The 26753-nt window shown below is 39.4% G+C and overlaps 1 protein-coding gene across 3 annotated transcripts in view; it reads right to left on the bottom strand.

Annotated features, from left to right (window-relative positions):
* Nucleotides 1-26753, bottom strand: part of LOC149146965 (uncharacterized) — a 153839-nt gene that overhangs the window by 90463 nt on the left and 36623 nt on the right. For all 3 annotated transcript variants that reach the window (XM_089441435.1, XM_089441433.1, XM_089441434.1), the window contains 2 exons: nucleotides 15806-16077; nucleotides 15578-15663 (listed from right to left, as the gene is read on the bottom strand). In XM_089441435.1, coding sequence (XP_089297561.1) covers nucleotides 15578-15663; nucleotides 15806-16077 — 358 coding nt within the window. The remainder of the gene's footprint in view (nucleotides 1-15577; nucleotides 15664-15805; nucleotides 16078-26753) is intronic.

Below are 26753 nucleotides of genomic sequence, written 5' to 3'. Positions count from 1 at the left end.
TACAACCATAGGGTTAAGGTGGAAGCAATTGACTTTGATAAAACTATTGCCCTTGGAACCCTTGAAGCAATAATTGAACTCAAATTCCATACTTTTCAATGGGTGTTTCATTCAAATTCAATAAAAAAGGTGGTTCGCACATGCAATTGCCATATGTTGATGTTTATAGTTCGAACAAGTACTTCTGCACAAGTCTAATTGTCAATATGTGTGGAAGTCAACCAAAGTCTTCAACTTAGCAAATTCACTTTAATTAAAAGAATTATTACAGTGAAATGCTTTTTATAAAAGTGAGTTTAATCTAATGAAAAGTAAGGGTTTTCACATTAGTGAATTAAATGAATTTAAATCATTAATCATGACTTAATCTCAATTGTCAATCTAATTGAAAGATCAGGTTTATGGAGACATAGTCATCAATGATTAATTGATTCAACCAATAACTCAAGATGATAAAAGCAAGGCTATGTGAAAGAGAAAGACACAAAGGAACTCACAGTGAGTGATTGAGGCACAATGGGCAATGACGTTGAGAAATGTAACTAGGTTCGGTCTTCATAATGATTCATGTACTCTTGATATCGTATATTTAATGTAAAAGAAAAATAAACATTATTGTAAAAGAAAAAATTATCTATAAGCATGGGTTTCATGCATTATTTATTTTGTTTCTAGGTCCAAAAACCCATTGAATGCTTTTAGGGTTTGTGTCACGAGTCATAGTCCTTGTCAAAATGTAATAAACCCTTCTTGAGCTTTGTATATCAAGAAACAAATTTGTAATTAAGTCCAAATTGTACGTTTAGCCTCCTCCACCAAGTCGACCTGCCCTCTCCTAATGTCGGCCTCATTAAGGAGCTTCAAACACTATATATAGCTATGCATTCGACCTATTGTGAATTTTCAAGTGAAGAAAGAAGTGCGAAGAAGCCTAAAAGAAAAGTCTTCAACATTAAAAAGGAAGAATAAACACAGCGAATAAGGAAGAGATTTTTATCTAGCAAAGGGAGTCGAGATTCTCTGTTTTTCTGCCACACGTGCGAAAAGCACTGAGGTGAATTGTAGGGCTGAAGGTACATGCCGAATTTTAGAGTTGCAAAGAGGGTCGAGACCCTTGTTGACTTATTTTGAACAACTCACTTGTGTTGACTTGTGAAGAAACTGGCTAGAGTTTGACTAATCTTCTTGGGAGGCTGACTTGGTGGATTGGAGGAGGTCTTTGTCTTGGTCAAAGGATCTTGGTTGTCTCATTTCATTTTGGTTCTTGAAGAAGAAGAGAAATTTGTTGGGTTATCCCCTAGGAGAGGGCTTTTTCCCTGGATGAGAACCTACATCCTGTGTCCTTGTTGTTTTGATCTTCATGTATTCATGTTTTGGTAGTTGCTTGATGATAAGAAGATAAAAGAAGACGTAAAAGAAGTTAATAAGAACTCAAATACATCACAAGTAATTATCAAGATAACAAAATATTTCTACCTTTTTTATTTTCTGTTGGGAATCACGACTGTCATTAGACCAAAACCCACAGGTGTTAGTTAACGATCGCATCGCCAGAGATAAGGATCCAGAAGAGGTTGTTAGTCCATGTCACAAAACACACGGGGAGCATTGGTTTATCCAATGTCCAACAATCTCACCCCCAACGCGAGCCGGGTGTGTATCCAACTCGTGACATACACTCTGATACCACTTGTTGGGAATCAAGATTGTTGTAAGACCAAAACTCGCAGGTGTTAGTTAACGATTGCATCGTCAGAGATAAGGATCTGCAAGAGGTTGTTAGTCCATGTCACGAAACACACGGAGAGCGTTGGTTTATCCAATGTCCAACAATTTCTAACAAATGACTCAAGCCCAAAGAAGACAAAAGCAATGAATAGCAGCGATAGAGATCAACCACGTGTAGCCCATACGCTTCAAAGGGAGAGATGACGACCGTATTTGTTAAGTCGATGTAATGTTTCTAAATGGAAATTAATAGAAAATACCAAGCAATGTACAAGGAACAACAAAATGAATAAAAATCACAACCACTAATTAGCACACAATAGACACCAACAAATGCTCTAAGCCATTATATTAATAACAGGGAACTGGTTACATAAAATGAGTTGAAATGATAGACCCTGGGCTTGCCAAGCAAGCTTAGCAAAACCCAAAAAGGAGTCTCCAACCTAGGTGAAGAATAGTCCTGGAAGAGAAATGTGCACTACCAAGAAAATAGTTTATTGTTGGCTACCAACTAAAATGAGGATTTCTGCTCAATAGCTGCTTAGATCAAGTTGAAACTCCACCCTTGAACTCCTCTCCAAAAACCCACAAAAACCCAACAAGGGTTTGGCTCCACTCCAAGTAGGGAGGGAGCCCACTAAATGGTGCAAATTGCCCAGCTGGCTACTAGTGCATACTGCTAAAGAAACTCATTGTTGAAGTAATCCTCAACCGCTCTACTGAAGGATCCACCCATCAAATCGAATTCAACCTTTCGAAATGCCAAATCCTTTAGCCCTTTTCCCCGTCGAACTAGCTCACTCCAATGCCTGCACAAGTTTTTCCAGAGAGGTCCACAGATTGCCAGAAAAGAAGAACTGACCCTCAAAAATGGCCCCCAAACACTATTGCAAATTGTCACCAAAACTCGGCTTCTCTGATAGGGGAAAACTCCTGAAAAATTTATCTCCCACTCTCCTCTTCAGTCTGCGCAAATGGCCAAGTTGATCTTCCTTCCGCACCCAAGAAATGTGCATTGTTGATCAAATGATGAAGTTTAAGCTCTATAGAATCCCTCAGACAAACTCCTTTACTCTCTAGCTAGGGACACACTCAAAGTCCTCTGAAACCAGATTGGGTTTCGCTTGAAACCCTCATGCCAAACAACACTCCAACCCTTGCGCTAAATAGCTCCAAGAGAAGATGAATTGTTAAGTGTAATAGTCAAAAGATACACTCAAGTGCTACCTCCTTACCTTTAAATAAGCTTGGCCCCATACACTCTCCTTGGTGGCCCCACTTTGCCTCCAAAATCGCACTCCCTCTCTATTGGTGTACATTGCCTACTTGGTGGCCCCCACTTTGTCTCCCAAAATCGTACTTCTCTCTCTAGTGGTGCGCATGGCCTCCTTGTGGCCCCCACTTGAGCGTGTGACCTCCTACGACTGTTGGCACAACCCCAAGAGTCTCTGCTAACCTCCTCAGATAGTAAATCAAAAATTAGGGACATTACAATCCTCCCTTCCCAAAATTGCTTGTCCTTAAGCAATGCTCGAACAAGCGTTCTCTCTATCCACTAACCCAAACTATCACTGCAAGCAATATCAAGTTCCCAATTGTGCCATTGAGCCACCTCAGATCTGTCTTGTCATAAAGGTATCCCTCGATACTAGGATCCCAAGTCATCCCGGTCAATGTGTGGCACCCCTCACTCCACGCATAGACCAAAAGTGAATGGGTGCAAGAGTCCTCCCACCTACTGTCGATGAGCAGAATACCTCTATACTGCCAAGCCCCTGTCAAATCTTAGGAAAGTTGTCCCATCGAGAAATCGATCATATGTACCTCAAGATTGAACTCCTGAAGGTACAACCCAAGTCTCATAGAATAGATCCCTTATCCCTGCAAGTCAATCATGGCCACCTCCTGCCAAGCCTATAGCCACCCAAGTGAAATGTTATCCCATCTCAACTAGTCCCTGAGAGGTGAATTGTTTGTTGCCAAACAGACACCCAATGGAAGATCTGGGTGACCTCCCCTTGTGAGAACCCACTCTCCCCAATCTGTAACCCAACTTCTCAACCCTATAGCTCCTGGGTCCCATACTAATCTCGAAGTGAGTCCACCATGTGGATGTTGTGTCGATCTAGTCATAATTGTGACCCTCTCGTGCTCCTGCAGAGTCATCCACTTTGATAATCCTCTGTCACAACTCCAATAAGGGACAACTCTACTACGTGGAGGTTTATCCTACCAGGGCATCCTGTCAAGGCCATAACTACTAACCCATGTCCACTCTCTGGCCGAAACAATAGCAGGGAAAACCTTCCTCAACCCATAGTGATGATCCTGACGATCCCTAACCTGCCATCCAAAGGAAGATGCAGTCCTGTCAATGTCATCTCCACGATCCTTCAGAAAAGAAGTGGTCAACTGACCCAATGGATCCCTAGATCCCATAGCCAGATTAGAACACCACCACTTCTAATTCCTGTTGTCTGCCACTACGTAGTACCGATGGTTGTTGGAAACCACATGTGCATAAAGCTACTCCATGAATGTCGCTAATAGACGAATATTTGATCCCTACAATTGACTCAGTGCATGCGAATCGGTCCTGCCCCTGCCAACCATCACCGTTGAGTTTGTGGTCCCTACTCTCAACAAGGTACCAATACAATGTCTGGAGTCCAGACACCCAATGGAAAATGGCCTCAGTCATACACAATATCTTTTGATCATGCAGGATCTTGAATGTCCTACGAAAGGAGTGGCATATGTCTCCCCATGATGATCTCCCTAAGTGTAGACTCAAGGATGGAATGTATACCACCTCCGCTGAAGGTCACCTCATCGCCCAACCTGTCGCTGCCAACTCGTGCACCGACCCTGCTCCACTGGAAAAACTCTATCATGTCCCTGATGCACTGAATCGCAAAGGAGTTGTCTAAGGAAAATCTTTGAAGTCCTACTACCAACGCTGAGGATATCGATCAGACACAACAAGGCTCCCCTCAATTGTACGAGATGCTAGAGGGTGATAGGTGCATGGGCTCTGATGGGTGTCTGCGAGAACCCATATGGATCCTCACAGCTAGCCCTGTGACCAACCCACTCTCTAAACTTGGGTATGCCCACCCTAATGGAATGCTCAAAATCCTTGTCAAGAAATCTCCTTACTAGTCGCACTCCTCCAGTTCATTGTGCAGCCTCGTACACTCTTGCATACAATCCTGTTTCTTCGTGCCCCTTGGCATACAACCGCACCCAATTGCACACCTTTGTGCACCACTGGACACCACTGCATGCTTGCATATCACATAATCAACTGGTCTCCCTCCTGTGTCGATGTATCCATCACCCCATGAGGAAATTCATTGCAACATAAATTGCCCCTCCTACTCACAGTTCAATGTCGCACACCCTTGCACGACACCATGCACCTTCATGCTCCTCTTCATACCATTGTTCGCTACGACATATCCCCATGCACCACTAGATGCCATGGCCTAAGACTGAGTCAGTAAGCATCAACCTGCATTCTGTCAGTGTCACCATATCCACTCTCTCATCTCCATAACCTCGAATGAGTGGACCTCCACTCCTGGTCCTCCCTGAGAGATCTAACAAGTGAATCTCCCTACGTGCTAGTGGTGACCTCACTACAGTGCTTCTCCTCGGTGACCCATGTGCCCCATATATCCATGGGAAATCCACGTTGCCATACAAAGCGTTGTCTGGTGGCCTGCCGATGCCACCTCCTCCGACAAGCTCTTGCCAGAGTACATTGATCATCCAACGACCCCATGCATGACCAACATACCAAAACAACTCACGGAGTCTGCATGTTCCCCTGTCAATCCCACCTATCATCAGTGTTGTCCGAAGCTCTAATGGAGATATGGAAGTGTGTGTGCGCTTGGTCACAATATCCACCACTCTGTTAATACCATCACTGACCAAACCTATGATAGGATGGGTAATCTCACCTGGATCCCAAAGCCCCCACGGCCAATCATCACTCATACCCTACGACTCTAGTTGTTCTCTGTCTCTAGCCATAGATGTTGCTCCACCAATAGAATACCAACTCATTAATTCTCTCCAATCCAACCCCTGACTAACAATCACACCCCATCAATAGGATACCAACTTAATGTCTCTCGCCACCCAATCCCATGAGAGGGATCAAATGCAAGAACACCTATACATGTAACAACTCCACCATGCAAATGTTGCTACCTGTGCAACTCATGTCACCTTATCTCACTGGCCTAGTCAATACACAGGACCTGTCTAGGTAACTCTACCTCTCTCTCCAATGTGTAGAGGTAACCCAACAGTGCTACAAGCCCCATCTATGTATGCCTGAAGAGGGTTGCTCTGACAACCCAACATATACTCCTCTCGCAACATCATTAGGGATTTCAACCGTTCCCCAACGGGAGTCAACTTGGCCACTGACTTGGCACAAATTGCTCTCATGTCCTCCAGCTCAACATCCTGCTATAATATGGCTACCTGGACTATCTTCGCCTTCTTCTTCATCGCTAGAAGGCTTGCCTGAAGCTGCTAAATCTGTTGCTTGTGGCTACGGTCTGAAAACTCTATCATGGCTTTGGATGCCCCTATGCCTACTAGCACCTCGTCAATGGATGGCCATAAGGGTGCATGCTCTACTCTCTCTGCCAATGTCCCGACCTGAGCCATCAATGAGCACTCCACTGGTTGTGACTCTTGAGTCACACTAGGCAAATTTAGATGCTCCTCATTACCATTGGAGCTACCTGCCTCACGCTCCACCTCCTCCTTGGGCTCGTTGTCAGGAAACACCTCTATGTAGTGGACCTTGCCCTTAGTGTTGGTCAAACTTGTCATTAATGTCAATATGGCATCATTGGAGATGGCAAATATTCTTGTGATGCATGAACAACCCTTTTGTGATGTTTCCCTAACCTCATGCAAACCTTAGGAACCCTAATTACTTGACTAGACCCTAGGTGAAAACCCTAATGCCCAAAATCCTAACTACTTGACTAACCCTAAGTGAAAACCCTAGATTCCTAATGTCAACATAATGAAAATCCTAATGGTTGATATAAACTCTAAATTGTTAAACCTTGATGTAACCCTAACCCGTAGCCAAACCCTAACTCTAAACCCTAATCCTAATTCTATTGACACCCTAACAATTTAAAGACCTAAACCCTAACCCTTATTCATAAAATCCCTTAATCCTACCATACATTATTTAAAAAATAATAATTATAAAAATAGCTTTATTATAAAGTCATATAATCTCCTAAGTACATAAATACATCCACGGAATACATTCTTTTAAAAGAGACGCTATATATAACCTTAGACGTTAGACGCTATATAACTTTGGACGTTGGACGTTTGAAGCTAAACGTATTCAGGTCAACTTTTCCATCATGTCGGCTCCCTTATAAGACGAATCCCTTTAATATTTGGTGTAAATGGTATATATACATGGCTATATAAAATTCCAAATAGTATATCTGAGAAACACATACACGCAGAGCATAAAAAGAAATATATTAAACAGCATGGAAGCACAAATCAGAAAAAAGCCTTCGTGGATCTGTCAAACCTGTGGAGAGTAATCGGGCCTGTGGAGAAATCATACGAATGGACTCCTACAATTCATCAAACTCAGTTTAGATTATATAGACGAGCAGTACCCTCAGCCCTGTGGACAACAATAGTCTTGGATCTGCAGACAAATAAAATTTCAGAGTTGTGACAAGAAAATATCGATTCTTTTTTGGCAAAATCTTTTGAAAGCTCGGACCAATAATGAACTTGATGTGCTACCTGTGGCACTAAACATCTCAGATCTGTGGAGCAATGTTGACCATTGCGTTAGACAGACTTGTGTATAGTCACCTGGACAGACCTAGCATTTACACCTCTAATCTGTGGTGAACTAACACATGAACAGCTACCTAAATTGGCTCAGATCTAGAAGCAGTCTTGTATTGTGCCTTAGACCTGTGTGTGACAGTCACCAGTGAGAAAAGTTTGTGGGTAGCCATTCTTACAATATGAATCTCTTCATCTTGGTAACTCTTTTTATGAGGCTCAGATTTGTGACATCTTGAAGAAGGGACCAAACCATTGGACAGTCACACTTGTGAACGGACCTCAGGCTCGGATTGCATTTTTGGAGGCTTGAACCTAATTGCAGAAGCTCGGATCTTTACCAGTGGTGCTAGGACTATACATCGGTGGATATTGAGAATTGTGTTCAGTGAAGACCTCAGATAGCTCAAAGTTGTGGAAAGTTTCTAAAACCTCAGATCTTGGAGGCGCATTGAAACTTGGATGTGTCACCTAATCTCAGATCTATGGTAAGCCATTTGTGAAGGAACTTGGATCTAAGTTACACTGAAGATTTGCCTGTATCACCTATGAGAGCATGCATTCCTTGAAGACTTATGATGACTTGCTGATCTAAAGTATCCCCTTCTTGTCGACAGTTTGAGAACTATACTTGAAGTTTAGTGGAGATTTGTTGAAAGAAATTTTCGCTGGCCTTTGAAGCTTTAAAGACTATTTTGGAGTCTTGGAACCTTGTAGATCTTGGAGAGTACCTTGGAGATGACATTGAAGTCTTGGAGACTTCCTTGGAGATCATGATACATTGAAGCCATCATGAGGTGACCTTGGAGATTTGGGTGCCAATGAAGAGTTGTGGAGACACCTTCATGTGAAGACAAAGTTGTCATTGATGAGCTAAGTGCCTTGGAGATAGTTTGAGGGCAGTGTTGAAGGTGAAGATATTGTCAAGGCTCATTACAGATAATATTGGGAGCTGTGAAGAACTAGTGATCTTATCTCGATGAATTGAAGTTGTGGGTTGCAGCCCTAGAGGATAGGAGTCCTCAAGAAGACCAGGTTGGTGTCTGTACCAGAGATAGGGTTGGAGCCCTAGAGGCTGGAGCCTTGGGAAGATAGGGTCGAAGCCTTGTGAAGTCCAAGTCGGTGCTTGGAAAATACAAGTTGGTGCCTGGTAGGATTGAAGATTGGTGTCTTCATCTAAGGTTGAAGCCCTACACACCACTGTATTTGATTTATTGTAAAAAAGAGGATTGAAGTCCTCGTTATATCTGACTAATTAAAGTATTCATTTTTATTGTTCATCTTGTGTTCTAATTATAAGCGAATTCACTCCCCCCCCAGTATTTCCAACACTTAGTGTACCTGTGCCCTAGGGCCCACGACTCCAAACAAGTGAAGTGAGGTTTCCTCCTTCAGAGGTCTCTCCTAGTCTCATCACCTAACTGTCTTGGTCCTATCCACTCCCTTTGAGGAGGTCTAGTGTCCTTCCGGTCAAATCTCTAGGAGCCTCTGAGTGAACTCTATGTACGACGTGATGCTTGTGTGACCCAGTGTGATCAACCCATGATACCACTACTCATGTGCATCTCCATCCAAATGTAAGGTGGCATACTTAATAGCATCCACCTCTCTCATGGGGTTTTGTTGGAGGTTTGTGTCTAGCTTCTTCACCCACTCTTTGGCAGAGCTCCTAGCTGAACCATCAAAGCTGGGGAGGGTTATTTTTCCCATTGTCTTTTGTATGTCCTGATTCAGCTGAACTTCCCTATATGGTGTAAATGGCTTCACCCCCATGGCATGTGCATCTCTAGGGTCTCTGTCATGACTCATGAGGATGACTCTGGCTTATCACCTTACCACTACTCAATTGGACCAACATTTCTATCAGTTTCTCATTGTTCCTGATGATCTCATCCATGATTCCTTATGTGCTCCTTCTTCCTTGAGTCACGGGAATGTCTACAATTCCACCAATTACTATGCATACATGCTCCACTCTTCCATGATCTTGTTGGCTTCCCCACAGCTAGCCAAGATTATGCTCGGATACCACTGTCATGTTCCTAAATGGAAATTGACAGCAAATACGAAGCAATGTATAAGGAACAACAAAATGAATAAAAATCACACCCACTAATTAACACACAATAGACACTAGCAAATGCTCTAAGCCATTTTATTAATAACAGGGAACTGAGCACATAAAATGAGTTGAAATGATAGAACTTGGGCTTTCTAAGCAAGCTGAGCAAAACCCAGAAAGGAGTCTCCAACCCAAGTGAAGAATAGCCCTGGAAGAGAAATGTGCACTGCCCAGGAAATAATTTGTTGATGGTTGCCAACTGAAATGAGGATTTTTGCTCAATGGTTGCTCAAATCAAGCTAAAACTCCACCCTTGAACTCCTCTCCAAAAACCCACAAAAACTCATCAAGGGTTTGGCTCAACTCCAAGCAGGGAGGGAGCCCACTAAATGGTTTAAATTGTCTAGCTACCTACTGGTGCGTACTGCTGTAGAAACTCACTGTTGAAGCAATCCTCAACCCATCTACTGAAGAATCTACCCGCCAAAAACAATTCTCCCTTCCGGAATGCCAAATCCTTCAGCCCTTTTTCCCTTCGAACTGCCTCACTCCAATGCTTGCTTAGGCTTGTCCAAAGAGGTCCACGCACTGCCAAAAAAGAAGAAATCGGCCCTCAAAAATTCCCCCCAAACACTACTGCAAATTGTCACCAAAACCCAGCTTCTCCAACAAGAGAAAATCCCTGCAAAACTTATCTCCCACTCTCCTCTTCAGTTTGTGCAAATGGCCAAGTCGATCTTCGTTCTGCACAGACAGACTCCTCTAATCTCCAACTAGGGAGGCACTCAAAATCCTCCAAAACCAACTTGGGTTTCGCTTGAAACCCTTGTGCTAAACAACACTCCAACCCTTGCACTGAACAGCTGCAAGAGAAGGTGAATTGTTAAGTGTAAAAGTCAAAAGATACTCTCAAGTGCTCCCTCCTTGCCTTTAAATAAGCTTGGACCCATACGCTCTCCTTGGTGGCCCCACTTTGCTCCAAAATTCCACTCCCTCTCTATTGGTGCGCATTGCCTCCTTGGTGGCCCCCACCTTGTCCCTTGTCTCCCAAAATCACACTTCTCTCTCTAGTGTTGTGCATGGCCTCCTTGTGGCCCCCACTTGAGCATGGGACCTATCACTGTCGTCACAACCGCAAGAATCTTCGCTAACCTCCTTAGATAGTAAACCAAAAATTGGGGACATTACATTTGATTTGCAGAGGATGCAAAGCAAGTCGTACGACGACCATATAATAGGTCAAGGGCATAGAGTGGAGGTTGAGGGTGGTTGTACAATGTCCAACACACCAACCATATAATAGGTCAAGGGCATAGAGTGGAGGTCGAGGGTGGTTGTACAATGTCCAACACACGTCGTACAGACTATAGGAATTGTAGAGAAGCCAACAACAAGTTGAGGGTTGATTCAAGGGTTTTTGGAGAGGAAATACAGGTCGTACAAGTTCCCAATTTATTTCTATAAGTTTTGTTGTAGGTTTTATTGTTTTCTGAGGGCCTCTTTCCTCGTAAGGGAGCCCTTGTAAGCTTTGATATTATTTTAAGGAGACGTTGATATGAAGGGTGGAAATCGATTTCATTTGCTCCCACTATAATTGTAATTTGCTAGTTAAAATCGTAGTGGGTGCATTTTATTCAGTGGGCTAAATTTAAAATTTATTTTTAACAATGGAATTACAAGTAATTTGTCTATTTACTAGAGTTAGAAAAATGTATCATGGTATCAAAGCTCACACTCTAAAGAGGAGGTTGTTTTCCAAATCTAAATTGCAAATCACAACAGATTTATATGCCATCAATAAATCATATGGGTGCTTAAAGTACCAAGCACAAATCCACGACAATTTGTTCAAATCTGAAAAATGGAAGCAGGGAGTCTCAGGTTTGAATACATATTGGATGGGGCATCAAACTTCCTCCTAGAAAGCAAGGGTCACTTTTCTTTTGAAGGAAAATGAGCTTTGGGAAATAGTTGACAAGGTTATTCCTTCACTGACAGATCCACAAAAATTAGTAGCTCATGAGAAGGAGGATATTAGAGCCTAGCTAGTAGCAAGTGATTTTAGATGCAATGAAGGATCATTTGATTCCTCACTTGTTTGAGAAATAGTCAGCTAGAGAGATGTTTAAAGCTCTAGTGGATCTTTTCCAAAATGATAACAAGAACAAGAAAATGATATTGAGGAATAAGCTCAAATCTGTGCAGATGTCCAATTTTGACAATGTTACCGACTACCTCATGGGAATCACTTAAATATGTAATCAGCTTCTAGTAGTGGGGGAAAAGGTGGATGATGTAAATCTAGTTAGTACAGCACTGAATGGTTTCTCAAAGCCTTGGAAACCATTTGTAAAGTTATCTATGCTTAGGAGAAGCTTCCCTCTTTTGAGAAGCTTTGGGATGCTTGCATCCAGGAAGAGACACAAAGGGAGTCCAAATCCAATAGGAAAGGAGGAGATGAGAACCTGGCCCTTGTTAGTCAGGCAAAAAATGGCAAAGGAAAAGGCTCCAGCATGAAGGGTAAAGGTGAGGGGTCAACCTCACAAGCAGGGGAAGAAGAACCCCTAAGCAAAATCAATTGCTTTCATATGCCACAAGAATTGACCTTATGCATCTCAGTCTCCAAAGAAAGGCAAGGGAAAACTCATCATCTAGTAACATAAGCATAAGCTTAGTTGGATGAGTTCACTATGAAGTTTGAAAAAGACGTCTCACTAGTCCCCTACCTTTCTACCAACACAATCATAAGGAGTTCATGGTACTTGGACAATGGTGCATCTCATCACATGACGATGGGACGGGAGCTATTTTGCATTCTATGAAGGAGGACCCAAATATTCATGTGAGGCTTGGTAATGATGCCAAATATGTAGCGATAGAGGTAGTGTCTATTTTGTTCCAACTCAAGTCAGGTGGTTCAATGAAAGCCAAGGATGTGTTATAGGCACCAGGACTTGGGAAAAATCTACTCTCAATCTTAGTTATGGAGGACAGAGATTTTGTCATTATGTTTCTGAAAGGGAAAGTACTCATTTTTCTGGGAAGAGGTCATTGGGGTTAGAGATGGAAATCTATATAGGTTACAGGGTAAGCCAGTTCAAGCCTTGGTACACAACAATGACAACTAATATGAGTTATGGCACACAAGGATGGGAAACTTGCGCTATAGGGCATTACCAATTCCTAGGTAAATTGTCAATGGTTTTCCAATTTTCAGCATCGAACAACAAGGAATGTGTAGAGGGTGTGCCGCTAAAAAAATGCCAAGGCTTCTTTTCCAAGCAGTGAGCATAGGTCCAAGAGGATCTTGGATCTAATTCATTCAAATCTTTGACGAACGATGTCAGTGACATCAATGCAAGGAGCATTGTACTATGTGACATTCATTGATGACTTCTATAGGAAAACCTGGATCTACTTTATGAAGCCCAAGGATGAGATATTCCATCAATTTCAAGAGTTTAAGGCTCTTGTGGAAACCAGGTATAAACGAAGATCAAGGTCTTGAGGTCTGACAATGGGTGTGAGTACAGTTCCAATGACTTCAAGGATTTCTTCAAGAAGGCGGAGATCAAGAGGGAGTTAATAATCTCATACAACAGATAACAGAATGGGGTTGCGGATAAAAAGAACAGGTCCATCATCAGAGCTCCCAAGGCTATGATTCATGACCAGGATCTACCTATGTTTCTTTGGGAAAGGCATGTAATATGTCAATGTACGTTCAAAACAAGAGTCCTCAGAAGAACTTGGGGGACGAGACTCCAAAGAAGGCATTCACTAGTGTGAAGCCATAGGTAAGGCACTTCCACATCTTTGGTTGTCTTGTATACATCGATGTGCCTGTGGAGAAGAGGATAAAGTTGGGGCTCTCAAGCGAGAAGGGCATATTTGTGGGGTGCATTGAGACTTCAAAGGCATACAAGATCTTCATTCGGCGTAGACGAAGATAGTTGTGAGTTGTGATGTGAAGTTCAAGAACTTGGAATCTAGGAAGTCGCATGAGCCCTTACCAGTGACAAAGGACAAGGAGCAAGAGACTCTAAAGGGTCAACATCGTTCAGAAGCTTCCAGTTCAGGGTGTCAACCTTTAGGTGGGGAGGAGTCAGTAGTCGCTTCTAGTTCTGTTAGGCGACCTCGATGGTTCACACAAACATTGAAGGACGCTTATTACACAGTATTTTGTCACACCTCCTATTCACTTCTTGTTCCATATCCCGAAGTGCCAAAATGTTGACAACTATGAAGTATATCCATCATGATACACAGACAAAAACATCCCTGAAAAACCAAAGGAAAACTGCCCTGAGTCAATTCTGAAGAAGGTTAGCTAAAACCCTAATTTTTAGGGCCAGCGCGCTTTGCTCCACTGCCTGTCCGTGTTGATGGCAGGTTGCATTGTTTTACCCTAGCACTGTCAGCGCAGGTTTTCATATGAAAACCTGCGCTGAACTTCTTCTGGCAGGTTCCGGTCCAGGCGAACACGACCGAGATAATGGAAGACTGGCGAATCCTCGTGTCGGACCCTGGACACACCCGCAGGTGAGTGACTTAGTTTAAGCAGGACCTTTATCTGTATTGACTGATGAAAAGTCTCCTGGGCAAGGCCATGGAGCAGATTTCGGTGAGCATGGCGACAACAGTTCAAGATTTCCCGAACTACAAACAGGATTTTCAAAAGCTGCAATTTCAAATGCAGAAACAAGAAGGACGCCTCGGCCACATTGAGAAACACCTTCCCTGTCCGCGAGAGCAGACAAAGCTGCCAGGCTCCAATGCCAAAGATCCAGCTCTGGTTGAATCTGCCTCTGCTGAGCAGGAAGATTAGAATGTTTGCTTATTGTTAGTTTTGTTCAGTACTTATGCGGATAGCTTTTACTTTTCAGTATGCAGTTATATATGAGTATAGGAAACTAGAGTATGGTTGTGGACATGAGAATCAAACTTATATAGCTTGGGTAGAAAGACTCAGAATTTTTTGCTACTAGATGGCTTATCATGCGGTTAGGTGGCCAACAGACTTGGTTTCCCACTGAGCAAGTTGAGGCCACCTAACCTGTTTTATGTGGTGTTAATTTGCTTATTATTTATGAAAAAGGAGGATCTACCAAGCTTACAAAAAAAAAAGATCAAGTGCCAAAGGTTCAATAAATCAGTCCAGCAGTAATAATGTGCTCTTGCCATGATGAAGACCTAGGTTTAAATGCCACTAGACATGTGCCCCCTTGTTTATATGGGCAATGTTAATACAGAGCAAGCATATAATGCCAGCTGCAAGTCCTGGGTGGCTTATAATTGCATAGTAGCTCCTAGGGCATGGCAGCTTAGCCAAAAGGACTTGCACTCAACAATGTGTGATCAGTGTGTTAACACAGGGAGTGTTTCCATGTTTTTCCTACAAGAAAAACAAAAACACAATGCCCAGTGAATCTGAAAAGCAATTTGGTTTGACAGTACCTAATGTGTTTATTTTAGAACGAATACAGGTTGCATGAAAATGTGATATTATTTTCCATTTAGCATAAGTATTCTGAAAATACTACAGCATTACAATATGAATGCTCTAAATTCATGAATTAGAATAATTGCAAAAAAGTAATACATGTTATTTTTAACTACTCATGAAATTTTGGTTCCCGTCTCAGTTGTTAGAATAGAAGCCAGCTACATTGACAATTTAATCTTGCTGATTTTAGAGCTATGGAACGGATCTATTCCCTGGAAGTTTAGTAGGCAATTGCACCTATCCTGCTCAACATTCAATAAAAGACAGAAAAAGCATATTCAGTGGTCTGTGGTTATGTTAAGAGTTTTAATGTTAAACATGCATTCTAGCCACCAAACACTTCTGATGTAATTATGGATAAAAGCCAGGTATTACATCTATTTGTAAACTGAGTATTTGAAATATAATCATACCTTCCACCAAGGCTTGTTCCACCAACACGCTGAAACTGATCAGGAGAATCAACTCTTAGAATGCTAACACCTGATCCAATGTTTACCTGCCATTTTCACAAAATTTAGGACATAATAACAAGTCAGACTGACTGATATCCAACAACACCAATGAAGCAGTGATAAACTAAGCTTTCACAAATTGTTTGAAGTTGAACTAAGCTTAGGACTTGAAAAATAATTTTTTACCACAAGATATGGGTACAAGCTCTGGCTTCCATCTAATACTGCAGCACTGACATCTCTTTCAAGAAGAGGACTCTTTGAAACAGCCGTAGTGCTCATCTTCTTTCTACCATTACACCCTCCAATGGTATCCTCCTTACAATCACTGTTCACGATACTCTCATCATCACCTTGTTGCTTACCCTTCTCCCTTGGACAGACATCATTGTCATCATCATCACTACAGTTCTCAGATGATTTCCAGGGCCGCTGTATGCGTCCTGCTCTGTATGAACCTGCAATATTAATCAACTGTTAAATACATTGTAATAGTTAATGCCTAAACTGAATAATGGTTATTCTGTTAAAAATGTTTCTTTTATCTAATAACATTTGCAAAATATTGACATATAGGGCATTTTTATTTTAAAAAAGGCAATATGGATGGCCACCCCAGGCCAGAGTACAGGAAGTTTAAAAGCCATAAATGCTACCAAAATCACCCTATATCATCCAACAAAAATATAATGCCACATGACCATTCAAGATATAACTGGACATCTGCAAGGCAATTGCTATTAAGGCACAAAAAGGCATAAAATAAAAAATCAAGAAAATTTTTCGTTATTATCATGACGAGTTTAGTAAAGTTAAATTATAGTATTATACTTTTAGTTTCATACAATAATGTGACTAAGTGTAATGTAAAAAATTAGAAATTTTGTAACTATAAATTAATTAGGCAAAAGGGCACGATCAGAAGATCATGCCCTTTCACCAAGGGGGGGCCAAGGCAGTATATAAGCCAGGGGCCCTTCTATGTAACAATCTCATTCAAATATTATTAAAATATATATGTATTTTTGTCAATTAATGAGTGTATTCGCTCCATCTGGTATCAAAGCATACCATTGAAGTATACGAACTTTGTTCGTTACATTGGTATCAGAGTTGTTCGATCCTCTGGCCGCTCCACTACTACATAGAGCCGCATTCTTTGATCCAGGTCCTTGGCCGTCAAATTCATCAACCTTGTTGTTGTTGAAGCATTTTGCTACAAGAGTTTGGGGTTTCTCCAATAAAAAAATTAAAGAGGAAAAGACTAAGGAAACTATTAAAAAGAAGATAAGAAGAAAGAAAAGATTAAAAAAAAGACATATATAAGAAGAAAAAAATTAAATTAGAAAACAAGGTGAAAAATATATATATATATATATATATATAAAGAGAAAAGAAATATAGCTATAGAAAAAAAACCAAATACATAAAAGAAATATTAAAAATTAAGAACAAAAGTATATTATTAAAAATAAAATAAAGGTTATAAAATAATAATAAAAATTTATCTACGTCTTTCGTTACTGTTGTCACAATCCACGCCTACAGGCTACCACTGCCGAAGCCCGATCGCCCAATTTTTGACCATCCAATTTCAGCAGGTCCCACACCCATTCCCCCTCTGTTGCCTCTGCCATCTCCAACCACTGCAACGTCTGCTAGCTACCATCCCCAACCACTCTGATCGAGCCACAAACCACTGTTCCCGTCAACCCTACAATCCACGCTTGTTCCGGCACTACTAGTATTTTTTGCAGTAACAACGCCACACAACCACCATGGCCATTCGTAACCGACCTCTCCACTCCTGACATAGACGATTGTAGTTACTCAACGAGCTACCGGCCACCAAAAAAACATTTGTGCAGCCACGATTCTTTCTGCTCGCCGCTTTATCCAATCGGCACGCGTTTTTACTTGTCTTACTATCCATCAAATTGTCGAACTGAGAATCAAAGGTATTCGCAGTTGCATTGAAATCAACCAAATAATTTAGCATTGAGATCAAGGGATAATAAAAGTCACATCCAAGACTGAAGAGTCACATTGATCAAGAACAACTTTATTAAGTGAACCCAATTTTTATTAAAGGTATATATACATATGGTATTAGACAATAATTAAAGTACAAGTACTTTTCATTAGAATGCAAAGGATCACACACAAAAAAGGATTATTTAAGAATAAAAATTAGAAGATATATCAAAAAGGGAAGATTAAAAATAGAGCCAACTTTTTTTTAATCAAAAAGAGGTTTTTTTTAAGCTTAATAAAGGGGAAAGTTTTATTATATACTTAGAGGGGGAAAAAAGAGCATTATTATCAAAAAAATAAAAGAAGACGAGAAGGGTATTTAACAAAAATAATAATTTAAGAAGGCCTTGTGGACCATTATACCAAAGTACCTTATTTTTGTATACCCCAAAAGTTATAAAGTGGATATTAAGGTGTGATTTGATTCAATAAACATAAGGGTATACATTAATATGCTTTGAGTAAGCCAAACGATAAGTTAAGTATTTTTTATAAATATTATAAAATATCAAATCTTCCTTTCGAGGAAAAAGAGAGGACAAGAAAAAGGGAAGTCTAAATAAAAAGGAATATTTAGTGTATTTTTATAAACCAAAAGAAAGGGAATTACTTTTAAACCCTTCAAAAGAGGACAAGAAAATGGAAGTCTAAATAAAAAGGAATATTTTATTGATATTTAGTGTATTTTTATAAACCAAAAGAAGGAAATTACTTTTAAACCCTAAAGCTCGTCCTGGAAAAGAAAAAATGGAGACCAGTAATGAAATATTTCCTAAAACCTTTAGTCAATGTGTTAGTACACTATTTAAAATCAATGGATCATTCGCAGGAAGAGATATTATAATCTCTATCAGTCCTACTGAAGATAGTAATTATGTTAGTACTAAATGTGCTAACCAATTAGTGATTTCTGAATCGAATATAATTGAAATGAATTTTGTCAACACAAGTGACAAACAATACAACATAAACAATCTACAACTAAGTATTGGGGATTATACTTTTATCCCAGAATTCACCGTGAAAACCTTATTTTTGGACGATAATGACATTGTTTTCGGCTCACCCTAGATGGAAACTCTAGGGTCCTTTATCTTAAATATGAAAAAGAAGTTTATGACATTTTCCCACAAAAATAAAAAAAATAAGTTAATTTGAAGCCAGATGCAGTGACACCAGAAAACATACAAGAAACCTCAAAAGTAATTCTTCAAGAAAGTACAAAAGCGATACAAAATATGCAAAGGGAAGTTGAAAAAATCACTGGTGACAAAAACGAAGAAATTACACGTCTTAAGGACCATAGCGAGAAATTACCAACTCAAATTAAGAAACTTAAAAATAATAAGCAATCATTGAAAATTAAATTAGAAGAACTCATCACGAAAGATGTATCAAAGTCATCAAATGTAACCGTCAAAATTGAATATACAGGAACAAATATCGATCCAATCAATATCACAACTCGAAAAGAGAACAAACTAATTAAGGAAAAACATATCCAGATGTTGCAATTCAAATGATGGAAATTCCAAGTGACGATTCAGTACCCAACTCAACATCGACACCTAGAGTAAATCATGAAATTGCCAAACAAATGATAAGGGAAAATCAAATCACCAGTACTCCTTATTGACATCAGAACCACAAGCGCAGAGATCCCAATCAGGTTACATATCTGTGTTTCTCAAAATAGAAATAACAAATGTATGTTCCGAAGAATATTGAAGTGTGCACAATTCAATTGAGTGATAACAATTCATCACAAATTTCCAGTAACCTAAAGATTCCACAAAAGATTGATTTAGGATGGTGAGATCCTTTCTCAGTGCAACAATTTTGTTTATCACTTAAAGGATCATATCATCTTGTATCAACGAAGATGACATTTCCGAGACAAGAAGACATTCAAAACAGAAAAAGAGATCAAACCTTTTCATCAGTAAACTTTGAGGACAAAGCTTTTTGAAAAGGAAGGCAATGTTATGAATAAAATATATATAAAACAATACAAATAATGTAAACAATAATAATAATAAATAATGATTAATTAACTAATAATTAGTTAATGAAGAGGTATGTCCCTAAGGACATGATCGTTGGTGAAGAGGTATCTTCCTCGGTGTATAAGCAGGCCCTCAACCTCATTTGTAATCATCGCACTTGTATTCAAATATTTTTACATAATATATTATTTGTCCCACAATGGACATTCTTATATACTAGATTGGTTGACTATTTTGTTGTGTATACAAACCTCTATGTTGCAGGAAACGTTGTGCCTGAGCCCGTTTCTAGGCAGAAACGATAAGGAAACACGTTTGGTAAAGCCAGGAAACGTGTTTCATGTCGTACGGCCACGTTTCATGTGGGGGAACATGGCCTAGCACGGCATGAAACATGTTTCCAGGTCATAAAGTGACTTTTTCAGTTTTTTCCTTTTGATTTTTCGTTTTTAATTTTTAATTTTCGCTCCATGCCAATTCAAGAGTGATAAAGGGAGCTATTGAAGATTGGAAAGAAATTGTTTTGAATGGGGCAACCTAATGTTCAAGCCTATGGCCCTAGTGTTGATATGCAGTTCATGGTAATGTTAAATTCTTAAAGTAAAAGTGACATTCTCCTTTATCTTTCATTTTCATCCTTTTACTTAAATTTTTAACATTACCATAAAATGACTCAGGATGTTTGAAAGTGGTTTCACCCTCATTGGATGTCATATGGAGAAAGTAGAATTTTAGATCTTACTCAAAATCCAACAGAATTATCATTTTTTGAGGATTTCCGGAACGAACAAAGTTCATTCTTCAAGTTAAATACTCTAGAAGACTTGGAATATAAAGATCACCATTGAAGATACAAGAATATATATTAAAATGTATGAATGAGAATGATGTTACAAATGAGAGTGAGAGGTCTGCTTATATACTAGGCAGGTGCCTCTTCATGGAGAGTCATGTCCCATTTAAACATGCCTCTTCAACTTAATTCCTAATTAACTAATCATTATTATAATTATCATCATTATTTATATTTAATATATATTATTCATAACATTGCCTTCCACTCTTCATGGGGAGTCATGTCCCATTTAGACATGCCTCTTCAACCTATTCCTAATTAACTAATCATTATTATAATTATCATCATCATTTATATTTAGTATATATTATTCATAATATTGCCTTCCTCTTCAAAAAGCTTTGTCCTCAAAGCTCGTTGATGAAAAGGCTTGATCTCTTTTTCTGTTTCAAGCGTCTTCTCGTCTCGAAACTGTCATCTTCGTTGATACAAGTTGATATGATCCTCTAAGTGACAAACAAAATTGTCGCATTGAGAAGGGATCAAACCATCCTAGATCAATCTTTTGTGGAATCTTGCGGTGACTGGAAACTTGTGATGAATTGTTATCACATGAGTGGATTGCACTGACATTAGTATTCTTCGAAACATCAGTTTGTTGTTTTTGTTCTAAATACGTAGCTTGATTGAGTTGTCTACTCTCGTGATTCAGATGTCGATAAGGAATTCTAGTGATTTGATTTTCCCTTATCTTGTTTGTGTCGTTTTCTTGATTTATTTGAAGTACCTAATTTCCTTTAGCTATGGAAGTTGAATGGTTAATTTCTAGATCTTCACTTGAATCTTTTGTTGCTGGAACTGCAATTTCTGAGTACATCTTTACTTCCGCTAGTCTGTCCTCTTCTTGAGTTGTGATATTGACTGGATCGGTATTCATGGTTTTTTCGTCAACTTGAATTTCTACATTTGATGCTTCATTCTCGATAAGTTGTTGTACATTGTTTTCTAACGACTTTTTGTCCTTCTTAAGCTTTTTAATTTGTGTTAATACTTTGTCACTATGGTCTTTAAGCCGAGAAACTTCTTCATTTCGATCATAGGTGATTTTGTCAATTTTTTTGCATATTTTGTAATACTTTTTTACCTTCTTGAAAAATTACTTTTGAAATATATGTATGTCTTCAGGTGTGACTGAATTTAGCTTCAGTGTAACATCCTAGAGTGTTATTTTCTTCTTCCTGTACACAAATGTTAAAAACTTCTTTTTCGTATTCAAGATGAAGGAACCAAGGGTTTCCATCCAGGGTGAACCTAAAATAATGTCACCTTGATTGCTCCATAGGATTTGAACTGAGAATTGCGATTCAAATGTATAATCCCCAATATTTAATTGTAAATTGGTTATGTCATACATTTTGTTACCAAAACAGTCTAATTTTTCAATTATATTTGACTCGAGAATCATTAATCGGTTTGTAGTTTTAGGCTTTACATAATTTTTTATCTTCGGTTGGCAAGATAGCGATAGTAACATATTTTCCCGCGATAGACCCTTTAATTCTAAATAGCACTAAAGCATAGTTATATTTAATTTTTGGGAATCTTTCAGCCTTCATTTCCGTATAACTCTAGGTTTCTCGTTGTATTTGTATTTTCCTCAATGGGCCATTATCCCAAGAAAGGAGTCCTTGTAAGTTTTGAAGTTATTTGAATGAAGAACTGATTTGAAAAGCAAAAATCTTTGTGTGCGAGTGATTGAGATTGATAGTTTTATTTTGTTTCCGTTGTCTACTTCGTTTAAGTGTTAAAATCCCAAATGTGCATTACATTCAGTAGATCTGCATAATGAATATTTTACTGCAAGGAAATCCGCTAGGAAATATTAGCCAAGTTGTTAGGGTTAGGAAATTAACAGAAGTCCATTTCCAAGCAGTTATAGCAGCAGATTTGAAGGCTACAACAGCAAATCTGATGGTTATTGCAACATATATGGTGGTTATAGCAGCAGATATGAAGGCTACAGTTGCAGATCTGAGAGACCAACAAACGGATCTAGTGCAAATCTAGGTTTATAGTAGGCATATCTTGCAAATCTAAGTGACCAGCAGATAGGATCTCATGCAAATTTGGGTATGCAGCAAGCAAAACTTGCAGATTTGAGTGACCAATAGAAAAATCTAGTACAGATCTACGTTTACAGCAGGCAGATCATGTAGATCTAAGTGACCAACAAACAGATCTAGTGCAGATCTAGGTATACAACAGGCAGATCTAGTAAATATGGGGACCACAAGTTACTTTTTACTGGGTCCTTGAAGGACTAAGCACATTCGCAGAGAAGTTTTATTTAGATCTAGAAGATGGCAGCAACTAGTCTCAGGTTTAACAACAAATTAGATGGAGCTTCAAACTTCCTTCACCGGAAAGCAATAGTTACTTTGCTTTTGAAGGAAAATGATCTTTGGGAGATTGTTGACAAAGTAGTTCCTTCACTGACAAATCTGCGACAATTGGTAGCTCATGAGAAGGAGATCAAAGTCATGCGAGTAATCTTGGATGTAGTGAAGGATCATCTAATTCATCACTTGTCAAAAAAGAAGACAACTAAGGAGATGTTCAATACCTTGGTAAGTCTCTACCAGAGCGAAAAAATAAACAGGAAGATGGTATTAAGAAAGAAGATCAGATCTATGCAGATGTCCAGAGCAGACTCAATTATTAGTTACCTCATGAAAATCACTAAGATCCGTGACCAACTTGCAACAATTGGGGAGAAGAAGACCAATGCAGAATTGTTAATTATGGCACTGAATGGATTCTCAAGGCCTTGGGAACCATTTACCAAAGGTAGCTATGCATGGGAGAACCTACCCACTTTTGAGAGGCTTTGGGATGATTGTGTCCAAGAAGAGACTCAGGAAGAATCTAGAGCCAACAGATATGAAGGTAATGAGAACTTGGCCCTTGTCAATTAGACAACGCAGGGCAAAGGAAAGGGTTCGAGTAAAGGAGAGAGTAAAGAGTTAGCCTCACAACCGAGGAAGAACAAAGACTTGTGTAAAATCAAGTGTTTCATAAGTCACAAGCATGGTCTCTATGCATCACAACGTCCAGAAAGGAAGAAGGGCAAAGGGAAGTTGTAGTAGCAAGTAGTAGTATCCTCAGCAGAAATTTAGATGAGCGAATTTGTTGCAAAAATTGAGGATGATTAATGGCAGAAGTGTCCTCAGACACATAATTTTATTAATCAGAAAAAAAACAATTACATAATTGATTTGCAAGAGCTTACACCCGAACAACCAAACACTCTTGCAATGAGCTATTTATAAGCTCCATGTCCTAACTACCTCTAATTATGCATCACTTATTAAATAACAAGTGTCCATTTACAATAAATGCTATTCAAACCAACTAGCTAACTAATCTCCTAAAATAGAGCCTAAGATACGACACATTTGGAGAGTCATATCTAGTTACAACAATATGCTAAATCTAAAAGTCTCCATTAAATAATTAAACATTCTAGAATAATAATTATTAATTTAATATCTTAAATTAATAATTATTTTATTCTAATTTTATAACCTATGATAAAATTATATTTTTGGATCATCTAACATTCCCCCCTATGATCCAAAGATACATTACAACAGATACCAAGTTCATCCCTGAACTTAGTAAATTTTATTCTGCCGAGCGGTTTGGTGAAAATGTCGGAGATCTGATCTTCGGAAGGACAATAAACTGGTTTGAGAACATCTTTGGCAATGAGAGACATGATATGATGATACTTGGTGTCCACATGCTTTGTCTTTGAATGAAAAACTGGGTTCTTGGCAAGTTTGATGGCTGACTGGCTGTCAATGAATAATGATGTAGCTTCTCCCTGAGAAATGCCCAAGTCCTGCAAAATTCGGCGCAACCAAACAATTTCACATGCTGCTTCCCATGCTGAAATGTACTCTGCTTTTGCTGAAGAAGTGGCCACTGTAGCTTGTTTCTTACAACTCCAAGATACTGCTGCTGACCCCATATTCATTAAATAACCTGATGTTGATGCTCGATCATCAATACTCCCAGCAAAGTCGGCATCAAAATATCCACCAAGTACAAAATTTTTAGTCTTTGTGTAAAGAAGACCAAAATCTTTTGTTCCTTGGATATATCTAAGAACTCTTTTGGCTGCATTCCAGTCGCTGTCTCGTGGTTCCTGCATAAAACGTGAAAAGAATACTGACTGCATAAGATAGATCAGGACGAGTATTTGTCAAATAAATCAAGCTGCCAATCAACTGTCTGTAAGTTGTACTGTCCACCTTTTCCCCCCCTTCAAATTTTGAAAGTTTCAAGTTTTGCTCCATGGGGGTGAGAACGGGCTTGCAATCTTGCATGCCAAATCGCTGAAGAACCTTTGCGGCATACTTACTCTGAGAAATGAAAATATGATGTGGACGTTGGAAGACTTCAACTCCAAGATAGTAGTGAAGTAATCCCAAATCTGTCATCTTAAAACCTGCATGTAACTCCTTTTTTACCTGTGCAATATGATCATCATGATTGCCAGTGATGATCAAATCATCTACATACATAACAAGAATTACCAGATATTTGCCCTGTTGTCGCACATACAAAGTATCATCAGATTCACTTCGTTGAAAACCAACTTTCTTAAGGTATTCATCCATCTTTGCATACCAAGCTCGGGGAGCTTGTTTTAACCCATATAAAGCCTTGATCAATTTGCAGACTTTATGTTCTTGTCCTTCCACTTCAAAACCCGGTGGTTGGGTCATATACACTTCCTCCTGTAAATCCCCGTTGAGAAAAGCACTTTTCACATCCATTTGATGAACTTTCCATCCTTTTGAGCAGCCAATGCAAGTGTTAATCGGATGGTGTTCCATTTAGCTGTAGGAGCAAAAGTTTCTTCATAATCAATGCCTTCCTGCTGTGCAAAACCTTTTGCGACAAGTCGTGCTTTATACTTGTCAAGTTCACCCTTCTGATTATACTTAATTCTGTAAACCCATTTACAGCCTATGGGTTTAACATTTGCTGGACAATCAACGAGTTTCCAAGTGTTGTTATCAATTACTGCTTGATATTCTTCAACCATAGCCTGTTGCCATTCTTTATGTTTTACTGCTTCTTTGTATGTGGAAGGTTCAGTAAAATCATTTGCTATCAAGGCAAAATTGCCTTCACTTCTATGTGCCCTTCTGGTGCCAGTTTTATTCTGTTCATCAGGCTTTACATCTTTCAAAAGTTGAACTGCCCATTTCGGAAGTTGGTGCTCACTTGTTTGCGCTTCTGTAAAGTCCCCATCATTGTAAAGAGGATTAATATAAACTGATGTTCGTCGTTCAGGTGAAGAATGTGGAGAATCACTGTTAGAAGAACTGTTGCTGCTTGGAGATGCGGATGAACTGTTAGAAGACCCAGATGATGTTGTTGATGTAGATGGACTGGATGACTCATCGTCAGAGGAAGGAAAATCAAGTTCATACCAATTTGGTGAAGTTGGTTGACTTTGCATTTTTCCATTTCTTTTACTTCCCTTAGTTTCTAATTTGTGAAGAAGATTTTCAATTTCTTCAGCACTCTTACTCTCTGTTTCATCAAAAATGACATCCCTGCTCACAATGAATTTTCCATTGGTCAAAAGACGATACCCTTTCTTCTCATCAGAATAGCCAATCATTGTGCATTTTAAACTTCTTGAGTCAAGCTTAGTTCGTTTTTCTTTCGGAACTAAGGCATAACACACTGACCCAAAAACTCTAAGATGTTTAACTCGAGGTTTGAAACCGTACCAAGCTTCATAAGGTGTGATTCCGTCTAAAGAAGCAGTTGGAGATCTGTTTCTTAAGTAGACAGTTGTATGAATTGCTTCCGCCCAATATGTTGGACTTAACCTCTTGAAGGTTAACATGGATCTCGCCATTTCTAACAAAGTGCGATTCATTCTTTCGACTACTCCATTTTGCTGTGGAGTGTAAACATTAGTGAGATGTCGTCTTATGCCATTTTCACTGCAATAAGATTTGAATTCATTTGAAGTGAATTCTCCCCCATCATCCGTCCTGAGAGTACCTATCTTTTCTTTGACTTCATTTTCAACAAGTTGGCGAAAAAGTTTAAACTTATCAAATGCTTCTGACTTGTTCTTCAAGAAGTAAACCCAAGTCATTCTGCTGAAATCATCAATGAATAGTAAGAAATATTTGCAACCACCAAATTAAGTTTGTAGTGGACCACAAACATCACTGTGAACTAGTCGTAGCCGCCTGTTTGCACG

The sequence above is a fragment of the Pinus tabuliformis genome, chromosome 9 (assembly GCF_031772625.1).
Source record: "Pinus tabuliformis cultivar Carrire ecotype Pingquan chromosome 9, CPIR1, whole genome shotgun sequence".
Lineage (NCBI taxonomy): Eukaryota > Viridiplantae > Streptophyta > Pinopsida > Pinales > Pinaceae > Pinus > Pinus tabuliformis.
Note: the sequence above shows the minus strand (reverse complement) of the source record. Positions and strands in the feature narration are given on the sequence as shown.